The 16,679-nt window shown below is 41.3% G+C and overlaps 3 protein-coding genes across 14 annotated transcripts in view; 1 reads left to right on the top strand and 2 right to left on the bottom strand.

Moving 5' to 3' along the window:
* Positions 1-85: 85 nt before the first annotated feature.
* lsm12b (LSM12 homolog b) lies at positions 86-5,612 on the bottom strand. The gene is made up of 5 exons (XM_058621362.1): positions 5,446-5,612; positions 3,637-3,770; positions 2,940-3,049; positions 1,675-1,801; positions 86-684 (listed from the first exon to the last, which is right to left on the bottom strand). The coding sequence occupies exons 1-5, from the start codon at positions 5,570-5,572 to the stop codon at positions 592-594; spliced, it is 591 nt and encodes a 196-aa protein (XP_058477345.1). The 5' UTR covers positions 5,573-5,612; the 3' UTR covers positions 86-591.
* Positions 5,613-5,712: 100 nt separating this feature from the next.
* Positions 5,713-9,010, top strand: g6pc3 (glucose-6-phosphatase catalytic subunit 3). The gene is made up of 6 exons (XM_058621360.1): positions 5,713-6,172; positions 6,862-6,968; positions 7,434-7,524; positions 7,610-7,728; positions 8,008-8,149; positions 8,242-9,010. The coding sequence occupies exons 1-6, from the start codon at positions 5,955-5,957 to the stop codon at positions 8,579-8,581; spliced, it is 1,017 nt and encodes a 338-aa protein (XP_058477343.1). The 5' UTR covers positions 5,713-5,954; the 3' UTR covers positions 8,582-9,010.
* A 435-nt stretch (positions 9,011-9,445) lies between these two features.
* Positions 9,446-16,679, bottom strand: part of tanc2b (tetratricopeptide repeat, ankyrin repeat and coiled-coil containing 2b) — a 118,545-nt gene continuing 111,311 nt past the window's right edge. For 10 of the 12 annotated variants that reach the window (XM_058621347.1, XM_058621351.1, XM_058621348.1 and 7 more), the window contains 5 exons: positions 16,510-16,539; positions 15,166-15,257; positions 14,726-14,872; positions 14,474-14,574; positions 9,446-14,360 (listed from right to left, as the gene is read on the bottom strand). In XM_058621347.1, the coding sequence (XP_058477330.1) occupies positions 12,290-14,360; positions 14,474-14,574; positions 14,726-14,872; positions 15,166-15,257; positions 16,510-16,539 (2,441 nt within the window). In that variant the 3' untranslated portion in view covers positions 9,446-12,289. The remainder of the gene's footprint in view (positions 14,361-14,473; positions 14,575-14,725; positions 14,873-15,165; positions 15,258-16,509; positions 16,540-16,679) is intronic. The other 2 variants (XM_058621350.1, XM_058621352.1) reach the window with 1 other exon arrangement.

Genomic DNA, 16,679 nt, shown 5'->3' with positions numbered 1-16,679 from the left:
ATTACCCAGTCAACAATCACCAGTCGACTTTCCACAAAGATGTCGGTGACCCCAGCACTTCAAAAAACTTGTTAAAATTACAGTATTACAGTCAGAATTTTTGTTACTTTTATTTTAGAAAATGTCCTTTAAAGTGTGGCATTTCAAGTCACATTTTGTTTTAAAATACAGAAAATACAGACAATAGAACATGGTACAGCAAAAAAGGAAACAATGACAGAAAATAAAGCTAACAAGCCTTTCTGACTGATCTAGTTTTTTCTGAAATGGAACTGAAGAAGGGTGGAAGAAAAAAAAAGGCTTAAGGGAGAGGAGGGGAGGAGTAGGGCAGAATGAGACAGGTTAGTTAAGGAAACTATGGTTGCTTTATGGTTCATGTTTAAATTATTCTTTATAAAGTCTAATTTAAGATTTAATCTTTCTTCTTTCTTTTTTGTCTTTTTCATTAAATGGTATTTTGATCTTCTGGATCCATGGCCCTCAGCGCTCCTCCTTGTGGTCTCAGACTGAGGACAAGGAATGCCGACTTCGTCTGGCAGTGGGAACAAAACCACCTGTGTCGCCTTCCCCAAAACGACCCACACTGCCAACTCAAGAAGATAAAGTGGAGTCCTTCTGTGTTTGCTGTGCTTGTGAACGTTGCATGGACTTCTGACTTTCCAAGTCTCTAAAATGTTTCTCAACCTGGAGGAAAACAGTTAGGAATTATCAGACAGCAGCTCTGACAAAAATCAAAACTCCTACATCTAGACAAAATCGATCAATCTACCTAATTTAACTACTGGCTTGTTTTTATGTGTAGTCCCATTACACAGGTGAAAAATTAACGGCACAAATCCCATTTTCTCTACTGAAAATGGACCAAAAAAAACTACATTATAAAGCACTGTAGTCATTTTGACCTAAATATTCTAAAATTCTAGTTTCACAATTGGGGTCTACACCTAAAATGTGTCTTTTTTGGGGGCGAAAAGCCAAACACTGTTGGTTTTAGTTTGTTGTGTTCACACACAAAGCTGTCATTTTTAAAGACACCAGCAAACATGGTCCGTAGTAAAAAATAATCATTGCGCACTGACTTCAAGCATGGCCACCTGGGATAGCAGGAAACACACATGCTTTTAATGCCCAAACTAGCCAATTAAAAATCCTTCAAATAACTTTTTTGAAGACTTAAAATGCTAAACAGATAGGGTGAATTTAAAAAGCCAGTAGCATATGTTGGAGTTTAAGACCCTACACACTCACGCAGCTGTTTTCAGTTACAGGACCTGGTGACCTTTTGTTGGCAAATATAGGGTGAAGGAATTGCTGGTATGATGGTGAATCTCCATCAGCAGACAGTCACACAGCAGCAGATCAAATTAAATTCAACCTTTCTACAGCCTCCAAGTGAGGACAAGAGATCACAGTTCCTTTGCCATTTCTACTTGATGTAGTAGTTAAACTATCACTAAACAAAAGTTTCTGATTTTTCAGTTTTTTGAATGTGAAAATCATGAAAAAATAATAATTTCTCAACATGTTCTGGAACAAATAAAAAAATCGATGAATCAAGAAAATAATCGGCAGACAAATCGACAATGAAAATAATAGTAGTTGCAATGATTAATCGAGCAAGAAAGAAAACAAGTGATGCAGTACAGGTTAAAGATAGTACAGAAGTTCACTTACTATTTTGCGTACATGACTTAAAGCGCTTCCCTCTTTGCCTTTGCAGTTCTCAACCTGGTAAGGCGGTGAGATTACGACATCGTCCATCACAATAATGTTCTTCTCCTGCCATTTACAGTCTTTGATGCTGCAAAGAGAAGTTAACATCTCATCAAGACAGGTGGCTCTCTGAACCAGTAACTTTTTTTTTTATACTGTTGGGTAGAATTATATACCAAACTGCAATATTAGGCTTTTGGTGTTTAATGATACAAATGACATGACAGGAGTTGAAATATTTCACAACCTACTGTCATTAGGAAAAAGAAATAGAAATGTCTTCCAAACCTTTCTAATGTGTTTATCACATTTAAAAGCCTAGGGACAACTAGGATTTTAAGATCCTGAAATACCTGAATTAACTCAAAATCTATGCAGATTTCAGACTGATCTTACGAATTTATGAAAAGTAAGACTCATGAAACTGTGGTGTGACCTCGAACTGAAGTAGAAATAGGTTATAAGAGATAATAAGAACAAAAGAGAAACTATTGCTGAGATACCATTGTGTTGCGTTTAAGATAAAAAAAAATGAATAACCAGTTAGTGAACTCGACATGTTTGTTCCCTCATGACCATCTGTTGGTTCTGATTTAGGTGATCTGTCCACATGTTTTCAATTAAATTTTGGTTCAGTCTTTCAGTTTTCAATATGGGTTGACATGACACTGATACAGCAGCAAAGGCAGAAATCTGAGAATTTAGTCATCTATCACAAAAAATGTTTGACGGTTACATTAAGATCATGAAGATCATGATCAAATGATGTTCAGTCACTGGTTAGTTTTGTTTTGCAGGACATTAACTGTAATCATGTACATGTGAAATTTGTCTTAGGTTATTTCCTTTTTTTTTTTTTTTTTTTTTTTTTTTTTTAAATGGTGGTACAAACGTGTATTGCTGCTCTTTTTAGTGCTGTTTTGGGGATCACTACAGTTTGGACAATTTTTAGACAGTCTTTTAATTGGTGTTTAAAATGCCCATGGGCCTCTTTCAGACCAGATGTCCTGAAAACAAAAGAATGTATCAGATTTCAATTAGGTTTTCCATGGGTTGTTTAGGATCCCAGTAAGAATCCCTATAACGTGAGGTAGTTGGCATAAGGTACTTGCAACATCACCCTCATCTGATCCAATTGCCTGACACTATGATCATCAAAACTATAAGAGTTTGATTTGGCTTTGTGACTATCTGCTTGATCCTACTAAATATCACTAAGTCCTTACGTTTTGTGAATAGTCTGGAATAGCTGTTGGCCCTCCACAGAAACCCCAGCACTGATTGCATAGGCTTGGGACAGCTTGTCCTCCTTTTCTGACCGTGCTCGATTGGCAAGCTGTGAAGAGTTGAAGAGAAGAAAACGTTAAACATGAACATTGAGAGCTTATTTTTTCACTGCAAAAAACAACAATTTACTGATCTTTATCGATTCAAAATCCCATTATTGTCTTAAAACAGGTGATCGCAGGGCTTAATATACACACTTTCATTTTGATTCTGCTGTAAATGTTAAACTGTGCCAGTTTTAGGACACCGATCAGTTAGCAGGCTGACAAAGCCACTCTCATTTTACAGTTTTCTCAGGAAGCAATGAAGAATACAGCTTAATTTGGAGGCAACTGACAAGACATTTTTAATGAAATGCCCTGAATTAATCATTTTTCTCTGAGGTCAAACCACCTTTTTTTTCTCTTTTCAGGAGAGACTGAGGCTCAAACCTGAACTTCAATCGTATGAAGGAGCAGCCTTTGTAAGGCACCGTCTTTCAGAATCAAGTCACAACTCAAACGAAATCTCAGACTTGGAGTGAATCTGATTATTTCTTTAGTACTCCTATTCACCATTCCCATCACACTCTTCACTAGTGGGAGCACAAAGCAAGCAACCTGTGTCAAGAATGGAAACAAAGTTGATGGGACTCACCTTGCTAACATTCAGTGATGCTAGTGGAGGTGGAGTCTCAGTGCGGTCATTTATTATGTCCACATCAGAAACATAGGCTAAGTTGATCAGGATGACGTCGCTGAGGTTTGGCTTACCGCTGGAGGAAGCACATTCTGTAAAAGAACTCAAGTCAAGGCAAACAACCTCATGACACCTCAATGTTTTTCTGAAAGCTTACCCTATATGAACCTGAACACATTAGACTGCACAATGAAACTTGTAATACAGAGAACTGTGACTGACGGACAGTGAAAGGCAGTGCCAGTTACAGAATGCTAGCACCAAAGGCGTCGCTGCCACCTGTAGTCTCAATGAATAAATGAATGCTTGTTGGTATTGTTCCCCACAACGCTAACAATTATCCAATGGCAGCCTTACCAACTAAAAATCCTGATTTATTCTACAATTTAATAAATGTAATAATCCATGACTTCTCGATCTTTGATTTCATGTTGGCTAAAGTCTATTTTAATGAATAAAAATGATGGGCAATATTCAAGGATGTGTGGAAACAAACAAAAAGTAACAGAAGATGCAATGAACCCCATTATTGCTGACAAACAGATCACATACATCCCTTTTCCCCCTTAACTGATTGGATTCTAAAAGAAAAAACACACACGCTAGGATATGATTTGATCAATTATGAAGAAAGAAATGGCAATCGACTTTGAGCTTAACATGTCAGATTCTCAATGTCAAGCGTAATTTAATGTTCAAATTGATCACGTTTTCATTTCATTATAAACTATTGAATATAAGACAATGACATCATTGCGAAAATGGTCAAACTCGTCCAGTGCACTGAATTGTTACGAGAAAACAAATCGAAACACAATCTATGATAAAGTGCCAAAGGGTTCAACCTACAACTGAGGCCTGTGATGCAAACTGTCAAAACCCCCACGTTGTATTCAGTTCATTCATTCGGTATCCCAGTCCACATCATGGCAATCTAATATGAAACCTCAAAGTCCATTTAACACATGGGGTGGTCCAACATGCGCCCCTTAAAAGATGTTTAAATGCACACATCCCATGAATGGGTGTAGACCCGTTCACCGGCGAGCCGGCGTTAATTACAATGGACACATGATGCCAGGGCCACCTGAATCATATTGAATTTGGTGATTAGCTTTATGTTTAAATTAAAATATTTTAATTAGAACCGGACGATACTATCGTTCACACGCCCGTGAATGCCAATTCTGTTAAATGAGCTCGTAGCGTCCGTGTGTGGCTGACCGAATCTTAGCATGTTAGCCGAGCTAACAGGGGATTGGTTGCAGCGTGGACGGTTCTCGTTGTCCATTCATCCCTTGCTTTTTAATGTAGCCGTTAGCATTTCCAAATCATGGTATCGCAAACTACTGGAGATAAAGGTGTGTTCACGAGCCACACGGCGAGGGGCGGTGAATGTCAGTTAGCTTGCTAACTAGCAATGGTCTGTGCCTGTGGAGAGCTCACAGCCATGATGCCTTACGGGATCCGTTGCCAGATAGTGATCCGTGCTGAGGTCTGGCAATACAATGAGTAGATTCACAACACATGTACTCCCTAGCAAATGACGAGAAGCCACTAAATGGCCGCTCAACACCAACAACTAATATACGGGTGGGTAACTAACTCTCAGATGAAAATATTTAAAAATGCTTTAAGATATGCTACTCAGCTACCACCAATTACGCCTGCGCGGATCACTATTTGACATATTTTCGGTTACCCTACAGGCCTGTGCAGCCAGGCAGGCCAGTTAGCCATCCGCAGCTCAAAACAAACAAAGGATACTCAAAGTTAACATCTTGGACTGGTAGTCAAATGCGACTACTTCTCCTTGCAGACGTTGGCCCAAGCAGGTGAGGCAAGAGACATGGCTCCCGACGCTGAAATACTCCCCCGGTCCAGGAGCCGCCATCTTCTCCGCCAGGAAACCGGAGCGCCTGCCTTACGTAAAACGACGTGATGTCGTATTGTGACGCAATCGGGGCGTGTCGAAGCGCGTCATGTCTCGGTCATTTATTTGAAAGTTAAAATTGACTTTTATTGTTTTGTTTGACGTTCTAATACAACATTAATACCCAATCGTTAATTTGTCGAGTGAACACGGTGACACGTCTTTAATTCAAATAGACCGTTCTCGCGTTATCTCCCATTCAAACCCATTGAGTCATAGTTAGACTCCCTCTTCTGGTGATAAGACAATATTGCGGGCTTCGTTGCAGTACATCTACTAACGCCTTATAACCAGCAAGCTTTTTGACATTTACCTTCCTGCATTCGTACATTTTAGTGTAGGAATGGAGGCGGTTTATTCTCAAGGCATTTCACTTGCCGAAGCTCTCCAAGAGAGGACGATGAGTCATGAGAAATTCTGGCTCACTGTCACTTATCTTGGAGATCCTAACGCAGCTTTCTTTCTCATCTTTCCCTTCACCTATTTCATCAGCAAACGCACCGGCGTGGCGGTGCTTTGGGTAGCAGCCATATCGGAGTGGTTAAACTTGGTGTTTAAATGGTAAGGCAGTCTAACTCGCAGCTTTTATTCCCCGACAACTTCAGTTATTCAATATGTAGCTAGCTAAAGTTAAACTCAGTATCAGCGAGTTAGTGTCCATTTGCTGTAATGTCACTGTTCGTATTAAAGCACTTTCAACAATGAACTTAAGACACATAATTCATGTTTTATTCAAAGCTGACGTTGTAAGTTCTTAACTTCCTCTGATGCTGCTGGCGAAAGTTGGACCGACCTGTATCTTTGTCCGACCTGAAACAGACATACGCGGAACCTTAGAGTAGAATCTAGCTTTATTTTTTGTTTAGTGCTTATTAAATTGTTTTATGTCTATGAATTAACCACATCTAAGGAAAGGCAATGGTTGTTGCAGTTTGCAGGCATTTAAACATAGTTTCATAAGGAAATATGTGAATAAGAGTATAAGTGAAGGTAAAATCAAAGCATGTAACAATCTGTGGACTTCAAATGTAGTTGTAAAAATTCTCTCAGCAGACAATATGATATAGATTATTATAGAACATATGCTTCTTTAATAGTTATGGGGTTAAATTCAATAAATATTTTTGACATACAGGAAAATTATAAGTGTAATGCTAGTGTGAAATGTATGCAGATGGCTGGATACAATAAGTTCAGTTTCTCCAGTTTTCATAAATTATGCTTTGTCATGTTGATTTTTCTCTCCACAGGATGCTGTTTGGAGAAAGGCCATTCTGGTGGATTGGTGAATCAGGTCTATATGTCAACAAGCAACCCAAAGTTCAACAGTTTCCCTCCACCTGTGAAACAGGGCCAGGTGAGAAGTCCTCCAAATGTAATATAATAATAATAATAAACTTTATTTGTATAGCACCTTTCATGCAAGGATTACAGCTCAACATGCTTCACAATAAAAGGAAAAAATGTTAAAAGTAAAGAGATGCAAGTATAACAATAACACAGGGTTGAATGAAAAGGAAGTCTAAAGTCAAAAAGACCTGTTTTAACTTTAAAATAAAGCAAAAGATGCAAATAAAACAGTAAAATACAACAAAGGCTGGAATAAAATAGGAAAAAGCTAGCGTCAAGAGGTTAAAACCATGTTTTAACTTTAAGATAAACTAAAAATGCAAATAAAACACAACACAGGGTGGAGTACAAAAGTCCCTGATATCTAAGGGTACTGTAGTGTGTTCCAATGTAAATATCAATATGTATCAGTCATAGATGGCACACTTCACCCAGTGCTTTAACTTGGCATAACTTGTCATCTGTTTCTCAGGCAGTCCGTCGGGACATGCAATGGTGACAGCAGCAGTCTGGTGGGTTGTTGTGTCCTCACTTGGATCATTTCTGTACATCCGCACTCGCAGGTATGTCACTTTAAATTTATTTTCTTCTTTTTGTAAAAACAAAAAGTCTAAATTTGTCTTTAAACCTCTTGATCTATGCTTCCAGTGTGGTGTTATCTTCAGCCCCCTACCTGCTCTATGTGTTGATGCTGGTGGCAGTTGGAATCTCTAGAGTTTTCATCCTCGCCCACTTCCCTCACCAGGTTGTTGCAGGCTCCATTACAGGTCTGAATACGATATCGTGCAATGCGGATTATGGGTTGGCTTCATGGATGAAATCCATTGAATTAAATGCTTAAGTACCTAGTATTCACACATATGCAAGAGTCACATGGATACTGATTTACTGCGGATTTCTTACTGTACTTTAATATATGCAATATTATATTTTTGCGTGCATGCTGTACTGCCTTTACTGTCATATTTTTTGTTGTTGGTCAAATAAAAAGCTTTGTTATCAGTAAAATTTCACCCACTAAATTTTACTTGAATTTCACTTGTTAGGCATCATTCTGGGAATTGTCCTGAGTCGCAGAGTTCCAGCGGGTCGCCCCCTGCTGTTCTTCTTCAGCGTCAGTATTGGTTTGCTGCTAAGTGCGCTGTCTATACATGCTGGATTACAGCAATTAGGAATTGACCTCTCCTGGTGAGTAGTGACTGTTCAGAGTGAAATGAGCCTGATCAGGTGAAGCTGAAGAAAGTTTTCCCTACCTTGACTGAACATATTCTATTTTTCAGGACTATCGCTTTGGCTAAGAAATGGTGCAGCCGTGCCGAGTGGGTCCGTCTGGACTCAACCCCGTTCTCCTCCCTGACTCGAGATTGTGGGGCCCTTATTGGTTTGGGGATGGCTCAGTACTGGAAGCCTGGAGGGTGGTCTCTGCCGCGGGCCCCAACAGCTTTATGTGTGGCTTTATCATCCATAGCACTGTACCACGTGAATCGACTGCCACTCCCAATCCGACCACAAGGCCTCTTCTACAGCCTGTACTTTGTCAAATTTGTCATAGTGCCACAGGTTGTCATGGTGCTTGTGCCTGGGCTGGTTCACCTTTTCTCGCACAAAAAGAAGGACTAGAAACCGTAGTCTCGCCAGTGTAGAGCGTATTTCACACCTCTGTGGAATCTGCAAACACTGTAAATGTCTACTGTGAAATCTACTTCATGGCTACTATTGTGGGTGAGGCTGTCGTTTTTCACTCATTTCGTTCTTTGTCTTGGAATGCAGCTGACAATTGTCTTTTATTCAGTCAGTGACTGATTTTTTCTTTCGATCAGGATACCCGTGTCTTAAATGAGAGGAATGTATAGTATCTCATTTTTAATTTATTACACTTTTGCACTATGTACTGTAATAGTAGAAACCTTTAGAAGCCACTTTATGTAAGATGTTTTGGTTTTCAAATTGCTTTCCAGCTCAATGATACCAGTACAGTATATCATTACCTGAGCAACATGACCATAACATATTTTTTGATATTAATAAAGGAATGTGGGTATATCAGCATCTTTCAGTTTATGGTTTGTTTTTAAGTTGTGGTTCAGTCTCCAGGCTGTTGATATGAACAAAGGCTCCAGAAGCTCACTGTACACCTGATATTGGTCTATATCTGTCTTCTATGTGGGAACTGAACTACTTGCTTAAGTGCAGTATTAAAACTGTATTGGTGAATCTTTGTGTTTATAGTTTATTCTGTTGCCACCAAGTGAACAAAAAAAATACTAAAATAATATTGTTGCTTTATTGTATTGAATAGACACTTATTACAGTGTCTACAAACTGGCGTATGTGGTTATGTGGACCAAAATCATAAGAAAAAAAGTTAAATGCAATAACTGACTGAATGTTGGGTGTGTTTCAGTTGATGACCATTTCCAAATGTTTCTTTTCTCCCCCATTACACCGGCCTGACTTTACAGATTACAATCAGTTGGCATGAGATAAAAACACAGTCTTTTTATTGTTTTTAATTAAACGTTTTATCACAGCGATCTGAAAGCTCACATTTACAGACAACAGAACTCTGCTCAGCAAGCAAATACATTAAAATAAAATAAAAGAACATTTTTCCCTTTCGTCTGGTGAGGTTGAAGGAAAATGATAAGGATAGTTTAGGGACAGCAGTCTCCTTATCTTGATCCAAACACTGTTATCATACACCAGAGCCAGGACACTGCTATACATGTTTCTGCTTGAGCTTATGGAAAGAATAGAACATGCATCAGACTATTTACAGCAAACTAATATACACACACAGCTTGAAAACCATACACCCTCAAATATCCTTAACTTAGAAGTCTTGTTTATATCAAGTATCTTACAGGTAAAACCTTCATTTCTGTAAAGATAAGTAGGGCAATTCTCTTGTAGCAGGTGAAACTGAGGATGAACAGGACACAGTTTAGAGGAACTCTCTTTTTTTTTTATCCACAACCAAAATAAAATGTTACAGACAAATGGTCTATAACTTTTCGCACATATACAAATAACTTGAATATTGTCTTTATTCCACTTTTCAGGCAAACTCCAAATATGGAGATTATGGGTACTGAAATATCAGTCATACATATGCTGTATATATTATTTTTTTGCAGTGGATTTGACTAATGTTCAAGGTGTGTGCAGGACCAGTGGATTAGACTGGCTCACTCTTGATATATATATATTTTTTTAAATTAATACTTAAATATAATGGGTCTTTTCAAACATACTTGCTCAACTAAGGAACCAGAGCTGGACGGAGTGGATTATCTGAGCCAGTATGTACAACTTGTGCTAGAAAGTCTATACATGTTCTCCATTTTTAAAAACATTTGTTTTGCTCTTCATATTGTCACTCATCACTGCTTTGTAAATCATATAATGATAGTGTCTGTGATAGTCTGCGATCATCAGGTCTGACCCATCGCACACCCAGTTTATCCGAATTCAACAATCATAACAACACGGTAAGTAAATTACATAAAGTGCACCCTTAGTTAAGAACTTAACAGGCATTTTTAGTGCAGATGTGGTGGAATAAAAATGCATCATGGGTAAAAAGAAATGCAGGACTAAGGGGAAACATCTGGAGCAGTGGCCATGTATGCATTTGCTTGCTTTTAGTCGCTGAGCACGACCCATGTCAACCAATCACTAGCAATATGTTCTGTTGTACCATCTACTCTTTTTTGAATGAAAATACAGTGTCGTCATGTACTGAGGAGGGACAAAGGCAAACTCTGGTGCTGATGTGCCATGTGATAAAAAATCATCTCAAGATGATCAAAGAAAAATCTTTGTTATTTTTGTTTTTTTTTACCAATGATTCAAACTATAAAACACACTTATTGCACCCATTAATGTCTAATACAGCAACCTGTCCTTAAATCAAGATTTAGAAGTTCTGAAATACAAAATGCTTGTACAAAACTACAGGAATTAATGCTCTACTTGTTTAAATAAGCAAGTGACCAAGCAAGTGCTCCATGAGGTCTGCAGCCCCAACACAGTAAGGATACTAAAAAGAAAAATCTCACTCTCAACCTCAGAAATCAGGTGATGTGACTCATTTAAAAAATAAAATAAAAATCAATAAACGCAAAACACTGATGCAATTATAGGAGTGTGCAATAACTGCATTGTTATTTTGTTATTATCAGAGTTTTATATCTACTGTTATCTAATATTCTGGTTACATTTGATTCTGTCTGTGTTTTCTAATTCAGAACAGAAAAAAACAGGTTGATCGACCAATTGACGGGAAATGAATTGCAGTTTCATCATTTATAAATATTTTTCTTATAATTTATAAATTATTTTGTAGCAAAAATAAATATTCACTGGCTCTAGCTTTGATGGGTTTTGGTTGATGTTTGAAGAGGTTGCCTCGGGTTTCTGAGAATTACATTGGGCGTGTTTTCTGTAGCACAAAAAAAACAAAACAATAAAAAATAATCTGCAAATGAATAGAGAATGAAAACTGTTAGTTGCAGCATTAGTTTACAGTAAAGACACATCGCTGTATAAAAAGCATCCTCTTAAATCCAACCACACCACAAACTTTTATTTTGACAGAATGGAGGTAACAATATCATTCAAAGTTGGCCTGTGTCCCTCCTTCCTTATCCTGCTTGCATTTCCACATTCATATGACTAGCAGTGGGACACAAAGGCAGGATTAACAGAATATAATTCTAATGCAAACTATGTTTTGTTTTTATTCCTATGTACAATATATAACTTAATTATAAATATTGTCATTTTTCTATAAGTACTGAGTTGTTGAGCCATTTGTATTTTCTGAGCAATGTACAGTATTGAACATATAATATTGTATTACATAGAATAGAGCCTACGAGCAACCTTGCTGAAGAGCACACTTTACTTTGAAAGAACAGAGGATGGATAGAGTGTCCACAAGTGGAGTCAAATTATTAGTACTTTCACTCTTACAGTCCCACCTGTTGTGTTCACATGTAGGAACTTTGTGCCACACAACATTTTGGAAGTGCACGGGTCTTTGAATTTAGGACATTCCTGTTAACCTACCTGTGTGCAGAGTATGAGAATGAAATAATCGCTTGACTGTTGTGTTTTTCCACATAAGTTAATGTCTGATACCCTATGTGTGTGTGTGTGTGCCAGCTGTGTGGTTTTCTCTCAGACTGGATTTGTCTCACATGAGTTCTTTGAGACAGGTTTGTCCATACGACAATCAGCAGCGTCTGCTGTTCAGCCAACTGTTTTTCTCCTCTTACTGCCTCCAACAAGCCCAGTCTGACCAACCAGTCACAGACAGGCCCATTACACATTTGATTCCACAAACGGTCTCTTTGGTTTGATGGGGGAGGTGGGACCTTGGGTGCGGGAGTCACGTGAGAGCTGGCGGTACATGTTGTCCTGGTAGGCCTGTGCCACGGGCAGAGTCCTGGCCACCTTGACATCCGGGTAGGTTGGCACCTGGCTGACCCGCTCCAGGATGTCACCACTGCCACGGGAGCCATTAGCCAGTTTACCCAGGGAGGGGGGCTGGGGCTGGGTGTAGTAGTCCTCTTCCAACAGGTGTCCATTTTGGGCATTATTGGTTTTGTTGTAGTAGGCTATATTGCCCAGTGAGGCTGGTGGACTGTAGGTGGAGCCTTGCTGGACCAGCTGGCCAGGTGAGGTGGGGCTAATTGCAGAGTCCATGGACGTCATGGCCCTGGATCGTGAGGGCTGATGCAGGTACTGCTGAGTCCGCGCTGTCTTATCAATGATGCCCATGAAGGGTGTGTTTCGAGAGCGGGTGGCCTCGCCTGGATAAAGGCCCCCACCACCCTGCGAGGGAGAAATGGGAGAGATGTCATCACAGCTGCGCTCGTATGTGGCTTGCAGGGGAATTTCCATCTGCTGAATGGAAGAGGAAGGCCTGAAACCTGGCGCCAAATTCGAGGTGGATCCTGTCGAGATGTTGTTGCTCGAGGGGGAGAATCGAAGGCCTACACTCTGAGAATGAATGAGAGGCCTGGGGGTGGGCACATGCTGCTTCAGCTCAGTTGTATTGGCACTGACGGGACGTCTCACCATATGGGAGATTTCAGGAGATCCCAGCTGACAGGGGGGCATGGCATTTGCACGTTCTAGTACATGTTCAGAGACTGGATAGTAGGCAGCTGACTGGCTGCGGCTTATCTGAGGTGTCTGGCTGTAACGGATGCCCCCTGGGCCACCACTGCTGGCGCGGTAGGCAGAGGAGGGGCGCTGGGGTAGTTCTTCCTTCAACAGGCTCGACTCCATAACCCCTCCTCGGCCGCCGTGCTGACAGAGGGCCCCAGAGCTGAGGCTGGCCTGGACCTGAGGCATGGACCGTCCATCCAGCGAAGGCTGGTATACCAGTCGGCTTTCCACATCCACTGAACCCCCTTGGTAGCGCCCACCCATGGAGTGGCCCATCTGGCCACCATAGCTGCTGTTGCCCATCACATTGCTGGGCTGATTTGTGCGGACTATTTGGGCTATAGAGGGCTGCAGACGAAGGCCTTGAGCTTGGTGGTGCTGGGAGGACAAAGACGGCTGAGAGCTCAGTTGGAATGAGCGCTGGCTGCTCATCTTCGAGAGGGGAGATTTGGGTCGGCCAGGGAGCTGCTCTGTCTGGTAGCGAACAGGTGACCCAGACTGGGACCTGTAGAGACAAACACTCTCTACAGGAGGACTAGATCTGTACTGAGCAGCTCGACGTAAAGGGGAAGGCGGGGGGCTTTGGTGATCCATCCCCTGACCCCCAGTACCCATAGGAGGCGGACTGAAGCGGTAAGACGGCTGATGCACTGGGGAGGTGTGAGTTGGACTGTGTCGGTAGTGGGAGTTTTGATGCGTTGGGGATAAAGAGGGCGACGTGGTCTGGTATGTCCCGCGTGTTGGAGATGACATTGAGGACGAGGTGGGGTGATATTCATAGGGCTGGCCCATGGGCGAACCTCCAGTTAAATATATTTGATCATGATGTGTAGGGGACAGTGGTGGACTCTGAATTATAGGAAGGCTGGAAGGATTGGTGAGAGAATCAGGTGGAGGCAGACCCATAGACATAGCCTCTAATTCCTGCTCCAGGTAGTCCTCATCCTCAAACAGGTCCTGGACAGGCTCCATGTCTTCCAGACGGGGCTCTGGGGGAGGAGGAAGAGGCATAGACAAGGACAGGGACTCCTCCTCTTCTGGGGGAGGTGTAGGAGGAGGGGACGGAGGAGGCTCCAGTTCCAGGTCCTGCTGCTGGTGGTCCTCCTGGTTGAGCTGGTGACACTCCTCCTCCACCCTCTGGAGCAACCGCTGGATCTCTCGGTTGTTGGGACACTGCTTTATGGCTTCATTCAAGTCCTCTAAGGCTTCAGGAAATTGTCTGAAAACAGTAGAGTAATAGTTAATGTTGTTCGGGTGGGGGGGGGGAATTGAAGAGCATGTGCAAGTGTAAGTAAAGACTGTAGCTACAGAGAATATTTAAAAATGCTGTACCTGCTGCTACGCTTGGCGCGTGCCCTGGCATAATATGCTTCATAGGATTTTGGTTTCAGTTCAAGTGCCTTCGTAGCAAATTCCTCAGCCATCCCAAAGTCCTGGAAATAGAGCAGAGGAGAACAATACTGAACACCCACAACATATTCATATAACAGCTGTATTCTCATTTCATTTAGGTTGTATTTGACTGGTTGCTCTGCTTATTTCATCTGCACCGTTTATATCGATACAGGCATTTTACTGACTTACGTTCATTTTCCTTCGACATCGGGACAGGTTGAGGAAAATCGATACTTTTAGTTCCCTGAATGTCTTGAGGTCCTCGCTGAAGCCTTCGCGTGGAAACTTTTTGAGGGCGTACTGATAACGCTGTGCTGCCTCCTTCACCTTCCCCTTCTGTTGGACAAACAGGAAGGAATGTTTAATTATTATTGTTTAAAATCAGTTTTTTACTGACTGTAAAACACTTGTTATGTCCTTGACTCATAAGATAAGAAAGAAAAAATACATTTGTATTTCTTATCCAGTGACACCTAATGAAAACCAGATTTTTCCTAAGAGATCAAACAAGTCCTAGCTTAAAGTAAAATTTTAAATTTAGATTTCACGGTTATTTATAATTTTTGCAGACACTTCATAATTCACACAGTGTAATCTGAGCAGCCGGTCCAATTCTCCTGTTCTCTGACCTTGTAGAAGCCGTCCCCCTCCTCGATGAGTTTGCTGAGTAAGATGATCATGATGTCGGGTTTGGAGGTGGCCATGGCCCATGTGGCAGGACCTGGATAACACAGGAAGAAAGAAAGAAAGAAAGGAATAGAACACAGTGAGAATGATACGCAGTACCATTTAAAGGAGGAGGAAGGCAGGAGCGACTAGGAGTCACACTACACACAACATTAATATCAGGGATGAGTACAACACCCAAAATGGAAAATGGATGAAAAAGGACAGGCAAAGATTACAAAAATCTGCTCTGAAATCCCGAGAACACTGTGACCTCACTATAGGATACCACACCTGGGTCAAAGAGTATTTGCCAATAATTATGATCCCCTTTTTTAATCCCGTTGGGAGTTTGAAACATTTTGAAATACCCCAAATAAATGATTCAAATTAACTTGTGCAATTATCTGCAAATAGGTTTTGGCCCAGGCATAACCATTGTAGATAATACAGTACAAAAAAAGGTCATGCTGTTATCTCTTTCTATTGAGACACATTTTTTTTTGCAAATGTACAATAATTCTCTGTATGACTTAGTCATTTAGGGATGAGAAGCAGGAAAACACTGATCCCCCCGATAAAAGACTTCATCCCTGCACAATGTTTCATGACTACACAAATCAAACACAGTGCCTTGACTGAAAACTGATGTGTATGTTCTGTAAATGTAGCAACAGCAACCCTTGACATAGGTACACACACCACAGAGAAGAAAGAGGGTCTTGCACGAAGGAACACAGGGCAGATAAACGATAAACAAAAAGAAGCAAGCAGGAGGGATATAACAGAGCTCTGCAGGCGTGAGCTGTCCTCTGAGCTGCTGCAGGTGGAGGAGGTGAGGGTAGGAAATGCTGCTGACTGGCCTCGCTTACACTGAGAAACCGGTCTCGGGGATGAAAGATGCACAGTACAAGTGGTTTTATCGCCCCTGTCCGCGGTGGCAGTGGCACAAAGAGTAATTACAAATACATGCATATCTGCTAAATCACAACCACGCAAAGTGTTACTGTGGGCTTTCCATCATGCATCTGTGGGATGGGAGGTCAACACCTTGATATGACGTCACAAGCTGGAGGCTGGGCATGCTGTCATTAACCACTTTGAATGTTAGCATCTACCTCTAGACAATCCCGACTGCATCACTGTCAGTGCTAATACCTTTGCATGTTATTATTTGTCAGTTTGAGGGATGTTTTTGGTAGCTAAGCTCGCCTGCCGACACATAGGACGACACAGACAACACAGAGAGAGGAGATAGAGCTGTCAAAATGCCTGGTGGGGTGAGAAGTCGACAGCCTTGGCTTTACCTCGGGGCCGACTGGGCAGCGTCTGACATCCTGGGGCCGGAGAGAGAGGCGGGGAAGAGAGAGAGGTGGAGGACGGGCAAGAGGGGGGTGTAGGGTGGCGGAGGGGAGGAGGAATGAGCAAGGGAGAGTAGTGTAAGAGGGAGGGCAGAGGAAGGAGGGGGGACAGAATT

The sequence above is a fragment of the Solea solea genome, chromosome 21 (assembly GCF_958295425.1).
Source record: "Solea solea chromosome 21, fSolSol10.1, whole genome shotgun sequence".
Classification (NCBI taxonomy): domain Eukaryota; kingdom Metazoa; phylum Chordata; class Actinopteri; order Pleuronectiformes; family Soleidae; genus Solea; species Solea solea.
Note: the sequence above shows the minus strand (reverse complement) of the source record. Positions and strands in the feature narration are given on the sequence as shown.